This window comes from Charadrius vociferus, unplaced genomic scaffold (assembly GCF_000708025.1).
Source record: "Charadrius vociferus isolate BGI_N301 unplaced genomic scaffold, ASM70802v2 scaffold529, whole genome shotgun sequence".
NCBI classification, from domain to species: Eukaryota; Metazoa; Chordata; class Aves; order Charadriiformes; family Charadriidae; genus Charadrius; species Charadrius vociferus.
Genome location: NW_009650172.1, coordinates 1192821 through 1210869, shown reverse-complemented (window position 1 = coordinate 1210869; position 18049 = coordinate 1192821). Strand labels below are relative to the sequence as shown.

Genomic DNA, 18049 nt, shown 5'->3' with positions numbered 1-18049 from the left:
GGGCCCGCCGTGCGCCCGTGGCCGCGTTCTGTGGAGCGGAGGCCTTTCCCAGGTGGGCACAGTGCAAACAATAGATGCTGAGGGGGTTTGGGGGAGGGATGTGTATGTATGTCATCTGCCGCAGTCAGGTCGCTGAATAGCTTAAGATCTCAAGAATATGCCTTTTGTTTGTTTGTTTTAAGTTTTATTTCAAATTGGAATAGCAGGTCGTGGTTTTTTCATAATGTGGGACTTGTGTCGTGGCTTGTAGCAATCCCAGTGACTCTTTTTGAGTGAGTCTCTTTACGTCTTTCAAATAGTCTGATTAGTTTAACTCAGTTGCATTATGACAGTGAATGATTTGAATGCTGTTGTGATGATAGAATTTGTTGCAAATTCCTGATTTTCTTTCTTCTTGCTCAATTCAGGATTTCCCTATTCTGTGCCAGACATGTCTTGGAGAAAACCCATATATTCGAATGGTATGTGCCTGTTTGACCATACAGTCCTTTACTCTTTGTTCACCCTAGAACTTCTGCGTTTTGGGGACTAAAATAAGCCTGGCTACAGGAGGAGATGCTGAGGTGCACGTGCACTCCTAATTAGTTGGTTCTGCACTACAGGATTTGGTTCCAGACATTGTTGGTATGTGTTGTCATAGCATTAGGTATGTGATTTAAGAATAAATCAGTCAAAAAGGAGAGCAAGATGATATAGTCCCGTGTCTAAAGTGCAGAAAATACTAGAAAAGAGTGCTTTGGTACTGGTGGGACGCGGAGAACAGTGAGCTGATGAAATATTAAATAGCTTAGCATAATTTCTAAAATGTGTGGGATACGCACCTGTAAAAATAAGTTAAAACTGTCTTATGAAGTCTGCTGATGGTAATTTAAATGCTTACTTGTTTACCTTGGTTTCCTCTGCACAGTATGAGTCAGTCCCCTAACATTGCTTTTCTCTGTGCTCAGTCCAGTTGTGTGTGATCTGCATTTACATTGTCTTTCCTTCACGTTTCTATTCCACCAAGTTTGTTGGGAGAGATTATGATATTTTTGTGAAACGTAACCCTACCGCCGGTATAGGGGCTATTCAAACCCTGGTTATTTTCATAGAATTATTTCATGTAACATCATCTTTGCTTAAAAATAGCTATTAATGTTCCATTTCATTCTTGTCTTTCATCAGTACATGAGGCGGAGTTTATAATACTGTGTTTTAATGAATGTTTGTTTCTAAAACAAAAATGGATTGAGAGTGTTTTAGGATTTTTTTTTTTTTTGGGTCCTGTTGACCTACCAAGGTGTAAGCCCAAAGCATAGGGGTGGGTGAGTCTAAATGCAGCATAATTAGGAAAAAAACACTGCGCTATAACATCAATTACATTTTTCATGGTTTATGTTGAATTGATGATATTTCATATTTTCATTTATTATTTTGATTATATTTCAGACCAAGGAAAAATATGGAAAAGAATGCAAGGTATGTGTGTTTTCTTTTGAAGAACAAACATCTAAAGTGGCTCATGTTTAGGAATGTTAAATTTCAATGTTAAAAAAATCTTGTTGGTTTCAGAAAATTGCTTATCTGGGTTAACAATTTAAAATGTTTATATAACTGTGTAAATTTTTAGGTCAGTCTACTGTGTGCTTTGTTAGACAAAGTCAGTCTTAAAGTAGTAAAATTATTGAAGACTGTTCAGACAGACTTAGGATTTACTCATGTTTATCAGAATTGGGTTTTACTAATATTGTACTATATTAGAAGGTATTTCAGCATTTTAAATAATCTCATACTTTCTCTTGCAAGTTTGTTTTTACTTATAAGTGGTGCATAAAAAACTGGAGTTTAGGTTTTGCTGTGAATATGTTATTCGTGGCTAGGTGGTGATTTGTGTTCGCTGTCTAAGAAATAAACCACATTTATTTCTGAGGAAGCAAGAAATATTTAGTGTTGTCTTGACTGAGAGAAATTCAAGAGGTTTTTTGCCCCTTTTATCAGTTGTCATCTGAGGTAGGGAGAAGGTATGTGCTGAAATCTTGCTTCCCTTTCTAAAACCATACATGCAACAGAAGCAGATGCATCATTCCACCGGGTAAGATAGAGACCAGTTGTCTTCTGGACCAAAAGTCTCATAACCTCTCACTGGGCTTGCTGCTATGCTGATGACTGATTCACAAATAATTGGTAATTTATCTCTAATAGGTCTATACCAACATCTCCTGGAATGAAGGAGAATTTCTTTTTTCTTTGAGTAGATCTGCTTTCAGCATTTGGGTTATTGTACTAAATAAAAAAAAAAATCAAGAAAAAAATTTAAAACTTTTCCCGTCAAAGTAAGGCACCAAATAGAAACAAGTATTTCTGATGAGGTCTGAATCTTAGCACTAAGGGGAAGAAGTTGTATTTACAATTTAAAGAGGTTAGATGTGTTTGGTTTTTACGTTTCTGTGCAAGAACCAGAACGGTAACTTCATTGCTGTGTGATAGTGATACAAATGTTGACTTTCTGTCTTTCAGATTTGTGCCAGGCCTTTCACAGTATTTCGCTGGTGTCCTGGTGTTCGTATGCGTTTCAAGAAAACAGAAGTATGTCAGACATGCAGCAAGCTGAAGAACGTCTGTCAAACCTGTCTGCTTGACCTGGAATATGGTGCGTACCAAAAGATGTAAACTAAGAGGAGCAGCTGGTCAACTTCCCTCTGAAATAGAAGTTGGTGAAATGTCTTTAAATGTGGGCATGTAATTGGCACGGTTGTCTCTGGACAGAAGAACAAGTCTTGATGTTCACGTCTCTTCTGAGGTTCAGGGGCAGTGTGGTATATGTGAGCACTAGATGAGTTACCTCTGGCTAATGCACATTGCAATAACAATTTCTGTTCTTTCAGCTTGTGCTTCATATGGATTTGTTGGGGTTTGTTTCATTCTAGGTTTGCCTATTCAAGTCCGGGATGCAGGACTCTCCCTTAAGGATGAAATGCCGAAGTCTGATGTCAATAAAGAGTACTACACCCAGAACATGGAACGGGAGGTAAGAAGGTGTAGTGACAATCATGTTCTGCGTGTGTGGATGTGTGTAGGGGGGCAAAGGGGCCAAAGTTACTTTAATGTAAAGGAATGATGCAGCTCATTTTAAAATCCTTTGCTTGCTCTGAATCTATACATTCATTTTCAGTAATGGTAAAAATCTCATCCCTTTCCTTTTTATTACCGTTTAGATATCCAATTCTGATGGCACCAGACCAGTTGGTGCACTAGGAAAAGCTACTTCTACCAGTGACATGCTGCTGAAGCTGGCTCGGACCACTCCTTATTATAAACGTAACCGTCCTCACATCTGTTCCTTCTGGGTAAAAGGAGAATGCAAGAGAGGAGAAGAGTGTCCCTACAGGTACAGATACAGCTTAAACAGTTGATCTGTTCACTGCGGTCAGATACAGCTCCCTTGGGGTTCAGAGAACGGGAAATGCTGCAGCGGGCAAACACCACTGTGATTGGGGTCAGTGCAAAGCTTGCAGTCAGTTGGCACGCAGCATCAGTGAATAAATCTGTGTTGTGGCAAGTTCGTTTGTGAGGAGTTAGCTGCATGGTCTTGTAGTGTTTTGCTGAAGCGGTGACGGCAGCTCTTCTCTTGCATAGTTCATTTTTTCCCTGAGTGGCGTCAGTCCCCTCAATCAGAGATCTTTGTATTTGAACAAGAGGCCATTTGAAATCCAGCTCTTGTGTTCTGTAGTGCTGAATGCTGAACTGTCACAAGTGCCATTCATTCAGAACTTGAAGCAGTCCTGGATGCAATTTAAGTTCTCTGGTCTTTTTCCATTTTGGCTTGTTTATATGAACAGGGTTAAACATCTAGGCAACCAGGGGCCTTTAGAAGGGAAGGTAGCAGTTATAGTTGTTTTCATTTGATGCAGCTGTGACTGTTGGTATGAAATGCTTTGTTTGTTGAACCTTAGACACGAGAAACCTACAGATCCAGATGATCCGCTGGCTGATCAGAACATCAAAGATCGTTACTATGGAATTAACGATCCTGTGGCTGATAAACTTCTGAAGCGAGCATCAACCATGCCCCGTCTAGATCCCCCTGATGACAAGACTATTACTACACTGTATGTTGGAGGGCTTGGAGATACTATCACTGAATCAGATCTCAGGTGTGTTGGTGAATTTGTATTGCCTTTGCCTTTTTATTTGATGCTTTGATTACTGCTTATCTTGAAGTGAGGAAATTTCTCTTGCAAGGAAAAAAAAATGCATCTGGTTTTCAGTTTTCCTTAGTGGGGAACTGGTTGGTGGGCAAGTGCAGAGGAGTGCCAGCTTGTTGGAGAACAGATAAACAGGCACATTTCAAATGTTTTGATTAAAATTTCTCTCTTTAAAGATGAGTCATCGTTCTGAGCTGTTGGGGATACTGTGTTACAATCTTTACAAGGAAGTCCCATAGCCTCTCTCTAGCTAGCTGTTGAGAAAAGCTGCTGCAGAGTTTTTATTGCTCCATAATTGCACAGCAAGGCAAGAGACTTGATTTCTAATTGTTAGTCTGAACTGGTGATGGAGAAAAGAAAGGATCTGGGCGTATCTATTCCAGCACGTGATGAGATCCTACTCTGCTATGGACCCTGCGGCTAGGAGCCGTTGTGTTTCATAATCATTTTTTTCCCCACACAGAAATCACTTCTACCAGTTCGGGGAGATACGGACAATAACTGTAGTGCAGAGGCAACAGTGTGCTTTCATCCAGTTTGCCACCCGGCAAGCTGCGGAAGTGGCTGCTGAGAAATCCTTCAACAAACTCATTGTCAATGGTCGCAGGCTGAATGTCAAATGGGGAAGGTGAGTGCTGGGGGAAGAAGCCTTGAAGATGCTGCTACAAGGTTCTTCATCCAGTTTATGCAGCCTCGAGGAGCAGGATTGGATATTAAGTTGGAGTAGATACTGAGTTCATAAATATTTGGTGTCCTGTTATGGTTTGTTTTTCTTTCAGCAATGCGATCTGGGTTGGAGATTGCACAAATTGTGTAAGAGGTTTCCTGGTTGACGATTATGGATGAGTTTCTGTAGTTTTGCTTCTAATCCAGCTATCGTAAACACTGTTTACATGCTTTGTATCAGCTGTCTCTGATACTCTCTGAATTTTTCATCTTTGGCCTGAAGCAATTGTTCTAGACTAGATAATGTGAAACGATTGTGATGTGAATATCTCCTTATCCTGCCTTTTCTCATCCTTGTCCTAAAACATTTGCCTGTTTTTTTAGGTCCCAGGCAGCAAGAGGAAAAGAAAAGGACAAGGAAGGTACTACAGAATCCGGGATAAAGCTGGAGCCAGTTCCAGGACTTCCCGGAGGTGAGGGACTTGTTCTCATCTCTGAAACACTTAATGCTGACCTGCTTCCATGGGAGAGGCTGGTGTTAAACCTCTGAGAGCAGTAACAGAGTTCAGGATGGTAGCGGCACTGGTGAGCCCAGAGCAGGCAGTTACAGCAGGTTTGCAGCAGATCCTACTAGGATGGGAGGCGAGCTTTGTCTAGAAGCACGTTCTTGATGAAAAGAGAGTTTATGTGATGAGTGTAAAGTTAGTGCTGAATTAAAGTTACTTAGGACTGAGATACTGGCAACCCACGCTTTTCAAGGCTTGGTTAACGTTTACCTAATCCACTGAGTGTTGTATGATGGAAAAAGCAAAGCTGGTTTTGGGTGAAGAAAAATGGCTCTGTAGTTTCAGTGCAGCCTGTTTCTCGTTTCGGCTCATATGTGCAGTAGTAGCAGCAGTTTGCCTTCCTGGAAGAAGCTGATTGTGCTTCAGCATATACCTCAGATACGGCAGATACCTCAGCATATCATGACTGAGAGATTTTCTGTAACTACTGTGTACTTTTTCTGCAGCTCTCCCCCCTCCTCCAGCTGCAGAAGAAGAGGCTTCTGCAAATTACTTCAACCTACCTCCAAGTGGCCCTCCCGCCGTGGTTAACATTGCCTTGCCACCTCCTCCTGGCATTGCTCCACCACCACCTCCAGGTACTTGTGTTTCCCTTTCAAGTGGGGGTGTCTAACTTGGTGTTAGAGGGTCTAGTCCTCCTTCCTCGGCTGCGCTGTGGCAGTGATGCATGCCCTGAGTTGATTTTCATCATCCCTGATCGTACGCTGTAAACAGATGATCTGAAATGAGCTGTCAGCACGGTTTAATTAAACTGAGCTGCCTGTTGCGGTATGTATTTATTCACTTGCAAATTCTCAGGCATGTCAGAGCTCCCTGTTACTGGTACTGAGACCTATGCGGTGCTTTTGCCGGCTGTGTAAATGCCACATTACCTGAACTTCAAAGGGCCATTCTGCAGCTGGTTGAGTGCCAGCCTGTGTTTGGCTCTGTGTATATATCTGTCCAGAAACCCATTTTTTTATGGGATGTCAGACTCTTGTGGATGTGTTTGCTTTGCTCCGCAGTTGAGTAGAAAGCACTTAGATTGGCATTGCGGACACCTGTGCAGTCCCCCCACCAGATTTTATCTGGGAGTAAAGATGTGTGCTGGGTAAGGATTGCCCCCAGTTGTGCTGGAAAGAGGGGAAGGAGTTTGGGGAGTTGAGGAGTTGTGGGAGATGTGCACCTTTCTGAGGCACAGCCGTAAGCCAGCTGTTTTCTGTCGGTAGTAACATCTGCATTGTCTGTTCGGTTGCTTTGTCTGAAGCTGCCAACTTTGTTTCTGCAGGTTTTGGACCGCACATGTTCCATGCCATGGGGCCCCCGCCTCCCTTCATGAGAGCGCCGGGCCCCATTCACTACCCGTCTCAAGATCCCCAGAGGATGGGCGCCCACGCGGGAAAGCACAGCAGCCCCTAGCATGTCGTGCCATCCTCATCGTTTAATTAAAAGTTATTTTCTAGTTACCATGGTAGCGCCATGTGTTGAGCTGTGGGTGAGCTAGAGAAGCCTTATTTCCCTGCTTGCAGACACTGGGCAAGCTGAGCTCCGTGTCTCCGCTAGCTAATCGGATCGTTCATAAATCCCAGATCTTTCATTTAGTGTTGGGAGGGGATGGGGAGGGGCGGGCTCCACCACCACCTCCAGGTACTTGTGTTTCCCTTTCAAGTGGGGGTGTCTAACTTGGTGTTAGAGGGTCTAGTCCTCCTTCCTCGGCTGCGCTGTGGCAGTGATGCATGCCCTGAGTTGATTTTCATCATCCCTGATCGTACGCTGTAAACAGATGATCTGAAATGAGCTGTCAGCACGGTTTAATTAAACTGAGCTGCCTGTTGCGGTATGTATTTATTCACTTGCAAATTCTCAGGCATGTCAGAGCTCCCTGTTACTGGTACTGAGACCTATGCGGTGCTTTTGCCGGCTGTGTAAATGCCACATTACCTGAACTTCAAAGGGCCATTCTGCAGCTGGTTGAGTGCCAGCCTGTGTTTGGCTCTGTGTATATATCTGTCCAGAAACCCATTTTTTTATGGGATGTCAGACTCTTGTGGATGTGTTTGCTTTGCTCCGCAGTTGAGTAGAAAGCACTTAGATTGGCATTGCGGACACCTGTGCAGTCCCCCCACCAGATTTTATCTGGGAGTAAAGATGTGTGCTGGGTAAGGATTGCCCCCAGTTGTGCTGGAAAGAGGGGAAGGAGTTTGGGGAGTTGAGGAGTTGTGGGAGATGTGCACCTTTCTGAGGCACAGCCGTAAGCCAGCTGTTTTCTGTCGGTAGTAACATCTGCATTGTCTGTTCGGTTGCTTTGTCTGAAGCTGCCAACTTTGTTTCTGCAGGTTTTGGACCGCACATGTTCCATGCCATGGGGCCCCCGCCTCCCTTCATGAGAGCGCCGGGCCCCATTCACTACCCGTCTCAAGATCCCCAGAGGATGGGCGCCCACGCGGGAAAGCACAGCAGCCCCTAGCATGTCGTGCCATCCTCATCGTTTAATTAAAAGTTATTTTCTAGTTACCATGGTAGCGCCATGTGTTGAGCTGTGGGTGAGCTAGAGAAGCCTTATTTCCCTGCTTGCAGACACTGGGCAAGCTGAGCTCCGTGTCTCCGCTAGCTAATCGGATCGTTCATAAATCCCAGATCTTTCATTTAGTGTTGGGAGGGGATGGGGAGGGGCGGTGGGGGGACAGACAGAAGGGCTGTGGGGGGTCTCTGGATCAGGTATACCAGAATTACAGTGCTAGCCATGTATCCCGTTTGCACACTTTGGAAATAAACTTCTGTAAAAAAACAAAACCGAACCCTTTTCAAGCCCATTTGATATCCTCAGTCTGAACACTATGGACTATTTCAATGTAACGGCAGACTCTTCTCTCTGTCAGGTAACTAATGACTTATTATTTTAATGAGGTATTAAACCAGGACTGAGTAAGGGCTGAAAAACAAGCTTAGCAGATGTGCCAAACCCATGGCTTTGCCTTACTATTGCCACACAATTTTCTTCCTTCCTTCTTCCTGACATTCTTAAAAAAAAAACCAACCAAAAAATCTTTTTTTGATGCTTCACTTCTAATCCTGCGCATCCTGAGCAAGGCCTTTGGTCACGCGAGCAGCCGCCGGGTAGTGCCAGTGTGACGTGGAGTGCCAGGTTAGCAGTTGCCTGTTTTAACCCGGTGACACCCCCTCGGTGGCCCCCTGAGGCTGTGCTTGTGTTGCTGACAGCTGCAGGGGGGGGGATGCAGCATGGCTTCACGCTTGTTTGGGGTATATTTGGACCATGATTGGGGCTTTTGACGCCTGTGAATACAGTCTCCTTTCAAACTGAGAGGGATCCCACTTCGTCCTGCTTTGATAAGACGTGAAACTTCTCTTTCTGTGCTCCAACTATAGTGTTTGCCCGGGAGCGACCGTGTCCTGCGTGGAGCCTGCTGTTGAGTAAGATGTGTGTACATGTGGCTGAAGGATTTTAACTTTATCTGTATGTCAGCTGCTTTCATGCAATGGATCTGTGGACATCTTTCTGTAAAGCAAAACATGCTGGCACCTGTTCTGAAGCCTCGTTTGCCTGTTTTTTAAAAAATACATTAAAATATTTGAATTTTTCAATACTTTGCTTAGACCCTGCTTCCTGGAGCAGTGTCTGAGGACTTTTGATTTTTATTTGGCTGCTGCCAAAGCCAAGGTGTGGAGTGGGCAATGACAGCGGATTCGCTTTTGGTTCTACGTGCTGACCTGTACGATGCCACGGGGTCCCTCTGATGCCGCCCCCGACGGTGCGTGTGACGCTGCCAGCCCTGCCGGGCTGTTGGAGGTGGCACAGCACGCGTGGCACCAGGGGCACGGCAGGCAGGCGGGCTGGCTGGCTTTCTCTGGAGAAAGAGCTGGGCTTTGGGCGCAGGGGGTGAGTTTGTCGGGTCAGAGCCATCCCGGGGCGGTGTTGGAGGACGGGCAGAGGATGGGGGAGGATCTGCAATCGGGGCCCGTGAGCACTGAGCAGACAGATCTCGAATGCAAGCAGGCTTTACGTTATCGCAATTTATTTATTATTTCCAGCCAGGGCCCTGGGGGTACATGGGTTCTTCAGCTGATGGGCAAAGAGAAGAGACGGGTTTGGAACAGAGCAACAGCTGAGCATCAGAAATTCTTAATGCTTAGAGGAACAGACCTTTTTTCCTTCCATTTGCTTGTCCCCCCTCTGCTTCTGGGGGAAGAACAGAGCAATGGAAGTTCCCTGCCTGAATGGGATGTTGCGGCAGCAGAATCCCTGTGTGGGATTTCCTCTGTGCCTCTGTCTGCACAGAATTACAAATGCACTTCACAAGTGAGGCTGCTGTTAATTAACCGCATTTTTACCACAAAATTTACTTGCCCGATTCAACCACCGTGGTGGAAAAAGAAACTTTTATCCTGATGCTCCTGCTTTTGCACGATTAAATAGGGTAAAATTAAGAACCCGACAAAAGCGATTGTACGAAGCCTGTGTTACGTTAGAGATTTTTGTCAGGGTGGTTTTCCAGATGTTCTGATGACTGTCCTGTGGTGTTGGCTGCATGTCCCACTGTGTGTCACTGTTGAAAAGGTTTGGGTAGTTGAATCCTCGCTGCCAATTTTCACATTCACGAAGCAGCCCGTGCTTACTCCGGAGTCGGGGCTGCGCTACTTTTCCTCCCCACTGATGCTGAGGTTGCCAGAATTCCCTGGCGGTGTCCTCAGACCGGTGTAATTCCGCAGCACGGCCGATCCAGGCAGGGCCTGATCCTTAGTGACCAACTGCACGAAGCAAATCTGGCGTAAGTCAATCAAAGGGCTTAGGTGTTTAAGCAAGGCATGCAAATAGCAGTAGGAAGGGGAAAATAACAGCTGCCAAGTGCTAGCCGGTAGTTTGTGGAAAACGGGGCACAAGTTTCCAACTCCCGGCGTTCCTCTCTCATATATCCTGGTTGTGCTGTGTTGGTAAACAGGCAGATTCCCAGTTCCTCCTTTTTTTCTGTTGTCCAGCCAAGCCCAAGGTAAGTGCTTTTAACATGCTGATCCCTCCGGTAACTTGTTTTGCCGCTGCTCTTCAATTATCACCTCCTCTCAATGTCCTGACCAGAATGACAGACGTAAAGGTGTCCTGAAGATGGAATTTCTCTGCAAAGGCACCAGCTGTCGGAGCAGGTCTTGTGCATCGGTGAAGAAGACAGCGAGACAGCCTGGTGTGTCGCAGCTGGCGGTCCTGCCGTTCTCCACAAGGCAGGGAAGAGGACAGGCTGTACGGGATGTTTTGTATGGGAGCTCGCGGGTATCCGCTTGGATTAACGATGAGAACTTGGCTGGTTAGCTTAGCACTAAACGCCCTTGTGACAATGGCTGGAACGAGGGGAATTCAAAATGGTCCCAAACTTGAGCTTGTTCAAATCCCGTTGGAGAGGACGGCCACCCGAGCCCACCAGCCCAGCTCTCACAAAGAATACTTACTCCCCTCTCCCCTAGCGAGCGAAGTATGTTCGAGTCTAGCGAGAAAAGCATCCGCGGCGACGGGGAAGGGAGCGCGCGTTCTACAGCTCATCGCTCTCCGGTAGAATGCGCACCCAACCTTGCGGCACTCTGTTGAAGTTGGGTCTGTAGGAAATCACCTCCAGAGCGCTCAGGTTATCCAGCTCCGCCGCGGGCGCAGAGAACAAGTCGCTGACCAGGGCTCTGTCAAACGGGGCGGGAGTCCTGCGGCAGGAGAAGAAGCAGACTCAGCACGGCAGGAGGAGAGGTTGTGCACCTTGCAAAGGGGATGGAAAAAGCAGGTCTGGATTTGCAGCAGCCTAACAACGCCTGTAGCAAATGCCAACCTTCCTCGTCCCCCCCAGGATGCCGTTAGAGCCTCTGCTGGCCCAGCGAGGTGCTTCTCAGGTACAGAGCCAACCTCAACTCCAGCTTTGGCAGATCTGGAGAGCGCGGTTTGGTGCCTGAGCACCAGTGGCTGTGCCGGGGAGGGAAGAAACACGTTTCTGCCTTTACTGTAGCCTCTTTGATGGGCTCTGCCAACGGTGGTAGAGATGTTTTGCACGTGGAAGGGGTTAGATTAAGAGAGCAGGTGATGGTCACAAACACCCTGGTCTTTAGAAAGTCACCAGTCTGCAGTGAATGTGCTCTTCAGAGGGTTGAGGCTGATAGTTCGCTGCCTCCTGATTGCTCTAGCACATGTGCAGGCAAATGTCTTTCTCCCAGCCTTGGCTCCAGTCTGCCTTTTGGGACAGCTTCTCTTGAACTATGACTAACAGGAGGAGCAGTGCGGGGGCAAGATCTGTCATCCCTTTCTGGAGAAATGTGGAAAGGGACCGGGGAAGAGAGTGCCAGCCCCCGAAGAGCCAAGAATGTTGGTTTCAGAGCAGCACTTGGGGGCTGAGCTATCCGTGAGGCATAGCTGGGAATGTTTGTTTTGGGAAGTGCTGCTCGAACATGAGTAACGTGGCACTGTTTTGCAACAGAAGAGAAATAAGTTGGGGGGGGGAAAGGTAAATGAGAGAGGTTTGTTCCAGAAGCTTTCTCCCTTCTGGGAAAAGATCATCCTTTTCAAAGCCTGGTTTTTCACTCTCTCTTAAGGCAGCACACCTCAGCAAGGTGGCCGAAGGTCTTTGCGTCCCAGCCCGAACTTTTAAAGTCGGGAATAAATCAATCTGCTTTAGCACAGTTGCTGTTGAGATGGTGAACTCCCCCTTGCCCTGTGACCCATGCAAGCTGTGCTGGGATTCACCTTGCTTTAGGCAGGACCGCTGGCTTCTCCCTAGCTTATTTGTTCCAAAAAAGCTTGTTTTTCCGCAGTTTGGTATTTGATGAACTGAGAAGTGATTTAAAAGCCAACAGCTTGGAAGATCATGAAAAGCCCAGTTAAAAGCAGATTGGCTCTCTGAATCTTCATGCCTCGGTGAAGAATTAGAGGAGGTGGCGAGAGGCTTGGTGTTAAATTAGCATCCATCTGTATTAAATAACAGTTCAAGACTTTAAATAGAAAGGCAGCATGTGAGAGGGGGGAAATGGTACGGGCTAAAGCATTATTCAGAAACATGCCCTTGCTTCAGTCCCTGTCCATAAATAAATGCCGGAACATGGCTAAATGTTGAAAGAAAAGAGCCAAGCGACTGCAGCAGCTCCCTGTTCTCCCCCTACGGAACCTCCTCGCGTGTTACTGCTCCAGGGAAGCTCAGGATGGCGGAGTGGCTGGGAAGAAGACCCCGAGGGAACGGCTAACGAAGCCCCTTTGCTTGCCCGTGGCTGCCCATGGGTTCCTGTCCCTTCTGTTACCCCCGTCACCTCTTCCCTCTCTCCCTCAGCCCCACTCCAGTGCAAACCAGTGCGCTGCCATGCTTTCACTGGTGTGGAAGAGGAAAACGGAGGGGGCTGAGCGTGCAGCAGCCTCGTGCTGTGTGTCTCCTCAGGCCCCACGGCAAAGCCCCAGGGCTGAGGGAGAGGAGAGCAGCAAAGGTATGGTGGCAGCATCATCCCAGCTCCACCAGTGGCCGGGCTGATCTCTGCCCTTTGGGACACGGTTCCCACGCAGAGGGGTTGTAGCTCCCCACAACCCCTTCTGCCAAGCGGTCGCAGAGCAGCAGTGTCCCCCGTGACTCAAATCCACCCCTGGTGTGGGCTCTGGAAAGCTGCCGTCTGCCGAGGCCCAGCACCGTGGCAGATGGTCTGATGGGCTGCAATGCTGTGTACCAGTAGGGAGCTCCAGTGGGACCTTGCCTACTGGAAGGTGACTTTGGCCAGGCCACCAAGGCTAACGTACGTTGATCCTCATGAAAGATACTTTCAGTGAGGAGGAGAACCAGGACCTCTGTTCGCAGATTCCCTGGGGTGATGTTCAGCTTAAAATTTCAGTTCTCATTATTCTACCTTGGCCTGTTGCTGTTTTGCTACCACCAGATCTCCATCTCCTGGATCTTCACCAGGTTGCCCAGGGTGCCAACCTTGACCTCAGTGTAATTTGGAGGTGCGAGGATGCAGAGCAGCCATGCTCCGTTGGAAGCAGCCGCGGGGCATGGAGCTTGCCAGACTGAGCCACCAGAAACTCCCCAGCCTTGGGACTTCAATCTCAAGCAGGTGTTTGGAAGGAATCTGGTGACCTCTTAGCACTTTGTGGGAAGATTAACCTTACACCCCCACCGCTTCCAGCAGCTGCTTGGATACCTTAAAGAAATTAGGAGAGAGACTTGGCACTGCCTGTGCCGTTCCTCCACCCAACCCAGAGCAGAGCCCAGCTGGGAGCAGCAGCAATTCCTTCTCCAGGACAATGTGCATGAGAATTAGTCCTCCCACATTTCATCCCTGAGGTTACCCAGTGAGATCGAGTTGCTTAAGGCTGTGTAAGCTACTGGTGGAGCTGAGAGGAGATCTGAGGAGCTGCTGGAGGCAGGGACCTTTGCATAGGAGTCACAGAGGAGCTCCTGATCAGGAAAAGGGCAACCTGAATCCTTGCGGCTCCCCTGTGGTGTATAAAGAGGGCATGGACCATTGCGTTTCCCTGGCAGGATGGTAGGTGCTTCTTGAGGCTGAAGGGCTTGGCCAAGGGAGGGACAGGCTGGTGGCGCCTGCTCTTCGGCCAGCGTTACCTGTTGAAGCTCCTGAAGTCCCATGGAGAGGGTCTCACAGGCGGCTGGTTCTTGCCATGCACAGCATTGTCCTTGTCGCCAAGGAGCTCCTGCCATGGGGAGCGGTAGCCCTTGGGGATGGCGGTGACGTTGAACTTCTCTGGGGGGACTTCTTTGAGGGGCCCTGAGTATCCTGTGTGGGGGAGAGATGGCATGGGCTTCTGTGGCCACCACTGGGCTGGGGCAATGTCCCGAGCAGGGGAGGGGAGGCTGGGAGCAGCCCTGCCCTTGCATGGCCACGGAGGACCTGCTTCTGGGGGCAGGATTACATATATATAACGTAAATATATGTTATATACTTATATATCAAAATCTCCGGGGGAGGGTTTTGGGGAGGACCCCTCAGCAGGCTCCAAGAGCCCCACATTGCTGAGACTACAACGGTGTCGGCTTTGGGCTGTAGATGGCATTTACCTGGGGCCAGAGCGTCGGGGTTGAGGACTTTGCTCATCTGCAAGACTTTCTCTGTCTTCTTGGGCACTTCGGGGGGGCCGCCCTGGGGTGATGCTGCCACGTGGAGCTCGGAGTGATAACTCTGCTGGCCCCCGGCGTCCACCCCTGCCTGTGGAGGGGACAGTCAGTGGATGTGGGGAGCTCCCCCTGCCCTGGTGGGGACTTGGGAGGCCATTGAAAGCACCTTGGAGCTTCCTCCACCTACTCACCGTCCACTCGTTTGCCGTTCCCTCCAGGACACCTCTCTCGGTGCGGTGTGAGCCACCCGGCCCTGGGAGCTGGGGGAGGCGAGGAGAGGGGTTAGTGGGACCAGCACCTTTGTTTGTAGGTGGAGGCTGAACCTGATGCTTGCCCATCCCCATGCCCAGCCCACCAAGCCATCTCTCCTCTCCCTTCATCTCGGCGGCGTAGCAGGCAGCTGAGCGTGGCTGCCGGGCTGGGAGACCCCCAACCCCACCAAGAATTGCTTCCCTGCAAGGCTACAAGAGCTGGGGAAGGGCTGTCCCGCTCGGAGCTGGGGGACGAGCCGCAGACCCACCTCCCTGTAGCCGCTGGGATGCTCAAAGACGAAGCGCTGCATCCGCTTCTGGCGCTGCTGGAAGAGCTGGGAGCCGCGGTTGTTCCGCAGGGAGAGCTCCTCGATCATCAGATCCTGAGGCGTGCTCATCTTCTTGCCCAGGTCCAGCTGGGGCGCTGGGGAGGCTGGGGGAGAGCAGAACCACAGCTGAGGCCACTGCAGCACTGAGGACCCCCGTGCCCGGTGCAAGGACAGCATGTCCCCACGCTGGGGTCCCTGTCACACGACTCAGCCATGCATCCGTGCCCGGAGCTGTGCCAGGGGCCAGTGTTTCCTCGGTGGGGGGAATTGTCGGGGAGTTATCTCAGCTCCAGAGGCTGAAACAGCCTCTCCTGCCTCGGCGCATGGACCCCTCCAGCCTTTGACATGCAATTGCTGCCCCTTGGGGCTGTAGTGCAAGAGGGCACCAGAAAAGCAGGCACAGAGTCCCTGGGGAACAGGACCAGTGGTCTCACCCAGAGCTGGGTCTGGCCCCTAGGCAGGGCGGACAGCACTGCCCTGAGACCAGTGCCACCCCCCAGACCCCCTTACCATCTTCAGGGGCCGGTCTCATGATGGTCATCACTTGGTTCCGTGCTCCTGGGGCAGGTCTGTGGGAGGGGGATGGATCCTGCCTGGCTGGAAGAGAGAGGCAGCCCCGGGGTGACACCAAGCATGGGGACGCCTCAGCCCCAGGCATGCCATGGGGAGAGGCCAGGCTTTGGCTGAGCATCTCCCCCAGACAGCATCATCCCTGAACACCTCCTCTGGATAACATCATCCCCGAGCATCTCCCCTGGCCAGCATCATCCCTGAACACCTCCTCTGGATAACATCATCCCCGAGCATCTCCCCTGGCCAGCATCATCCCTGAACAACTCCCCTCACCAGCATCATCCCTGAGCATCCCCCCTGCCCAGCATCATCCCCACGCTACACTCCATTGCCGTCAACAGATGTAAGGAAATGCCCAAAGCTTGCCACTCCTCACCCCCTGCTTGTCATTTTTCCTCTCTGCCTTTCTTTAGGGCAAAAAGCTCTGTCCTTGCCCACAGCGAGCCGGACTCCTGGTGTTCCGAGCCCCCTCAGAGCAGCACCAGCTGCCCACAGCCCACTGGGCGAGCAGGGGCTCTGGCTGCCACCCCACCGACACCTCCGCCTTGGCAGAACTATTTTCAGCCGCTGGCCCCAAGGGTGCAGGAGTCACAACCCTGACCCTGCCGGGGAGCTGGCGAGACGGGGCGCGGGGCTGTGGGACTGGGGGGCTCCTTGGCGGGGAGGCGGGTGGGGCCCAGCCCTGGTCTGAGCCCCCTCCCCGGCTGCCCACCCGAACCAGCACCTTCCTGTGCTGCTGAAGCGTTCGGCTCAGCGAGGGTGAGGAGCGAGGTGGTGGCTCAGCCCTTTTTGGTGCATCGGGCATCCCTCGGCTTGGGCTGGTGCTGTGCAGCTTCCCCTAAGAGCCCCCGAGAGCAGGGGGTCCCCATGGGGGCACGGGTGCCTGGCACGCAGCTCCCTGCCAGCTGAGGTCAACATTAACCAAGCCTGGGACCTGCGCCCCCTCCTTCCCTCAAACTGCTCCGGGGAGACCACACCTGACCCCCACGGTGGAGATGTCCCCATCACCAAGACTGGGACGTCCCCAAGCCCCATACACCCACCCAGCCGCTGATCCCAGCCTTGCACCTCACCTCCTCTACCTGGCCAGGGGATGCCCCAGACGCCAAGGGTTGAAGATGCTCTCCGGCTGCACTGGGGATGAGACTGGAGCCAAGCTGTGGCCACCAGTGCTCGGTGGTCCTGGCTGGCCCTCCACAGCACCCCCGGGCTCCCTGCTGCTCGCCCCGACCCGTGCTGGGCTCCAGCCCAGATGCCAAGGTCCGGCTGTGGGACAGCAGTTATTTCTGGCTGAGAAAGGGGGCGGAGCAGCGCTGACCCTTGGGGACCGGGACGCTGTCACCCCGGCGCACAGCAGCGCTGACCCTTGGGGACCGGGACACTGTCACCCCGGCGCACAGCAGCGCTGACCCTTGGGGACCGGGATGCTGTCACCCCGGCGCACAGCAGCGCTGACCCTTGGGGTTGTCACCTCAACGCACAGCAGGGCTGACCCTTGGGGACCGGGATGCTGTCACCTCGGCACACAGCAGTGCTGACCCTTGGGGACCGTGACGCTGTCACCCCGGCTCACAGCAGGGCTGACCCTTGGGGACCGGGATGCTGTCACCTCAGCGCACAGCATCGCTGACCCTTGGGGACCATGACACTGTCACCCTGGCAGGCAGCAGGGTTGACCCTTGGGGACCGTGATGCTGCCACCCTCCCCACAGAGCAGGACTAACCCTTGGAGACCAGGATGCCATTACCCTGGCACGGAGCGGGGCTGACCCATGGGGACCGGGATGGTGGCCATGCAGCAGCAATAGGAGGTGGCCATGTGCCATGTGTGTCCAGGCCACCTCGGGGATGGATCGGAGCCAGGCAGGCCAGGCTGGGTGGGATAACGGCAGTTTATTTCTGAGCTGGGTATACAAGTGTGTGGTGAAGGCAGGTTGTGGTGGCTGGTGGAGCAAGGGGGGGGTTGTGTCCGGGGAAGGGCAGGCTGCGGGAGGGGGGGGACCCCAGGGGACAGGGATGGGCTGGCTCTGACAGCGTGTCCTGGGGACAGGGATGGGGTGACTGGGGCTCCCTGAAGGGGGAACATGCTGGAATCCCAGCAGCCCAAACACATCCTTCTTTCTTGGTGCTGGTCTTACTGGCACCGAGGTTGTGTCCCATGGGTGGGTGGCTGCGGTCACTGCCGTAGCATCTCCTGGCTTCCCAGCTCATCCTGCTCATCCCTGGGTGGGGACAAGTGCTTTGGGGACCCTCCTGGTCACCCACTGCTCTTCCCAGACTCTGCCACATAACTGATGCCCTCCCCCTCCAGCCCTTTGCAGGGCTCCCTGTGGGGACTCCGTCTTGTCCCCAACACACTCTCAGCATCGCCTCCTGCACCGACACCTCCTTCAAACCCTCTGCAACCTG

General features: G+C 51.0%; 2 protein-coding genes across 2 annotated transcripts; one reads left to right on the top strand and one right to left on the bottom strand.

The window, feature by feature from the left end:
* The first annotated feature begins 413 nt into the window (after positions 1-413).
* Positions 414-8190, top strand: RBM22 (RNA binding motif protein 22). The gene is made up of 10 exons (XM_009892593.1): positions 414-461; positions 1429-1458; positions 2497-2629; positions 2907-3007; positions 3195-3367; positions 3933-4133; positions 4648-4812; positions 5235-5323; positions 5863-5994; positions 7732-8190. The coding sequence occupies exons 1-10, from the start codon at positions 459-461 to the stop codon at positions 7860-7862; spliced, it is 1158 nt and encodes a 385-aa protein (XP_009890895.1). The 5' UTR covers positions 414-458; the 3' UTR covers positions 7863-8190.
* Positions 8191-10932: 2742 nt separating this feature from the next.
* On the bottom strand, positions 10933-15608 carry MYOZ3 (myozenin 3). Its single transcript, XM_009892592.1, has 6 exons — positions 15578-15608; positions 15008-15162; positions 14679-14747; positions 14431-14578; positions 13978-14149; positions 10933-11095 (listed from the first exon to the last, which is right to left on the bottom strand). Exons 1-6 carry the CDS (start codon positions 15606-15608, stop codon positions 10933-10935), a joined length of 738 nt encoding a protein of 245 aa, XP_009890894.1.
* Between the last annotated feature and the right edge of the window lie 2441 nt (positions 15609-18049).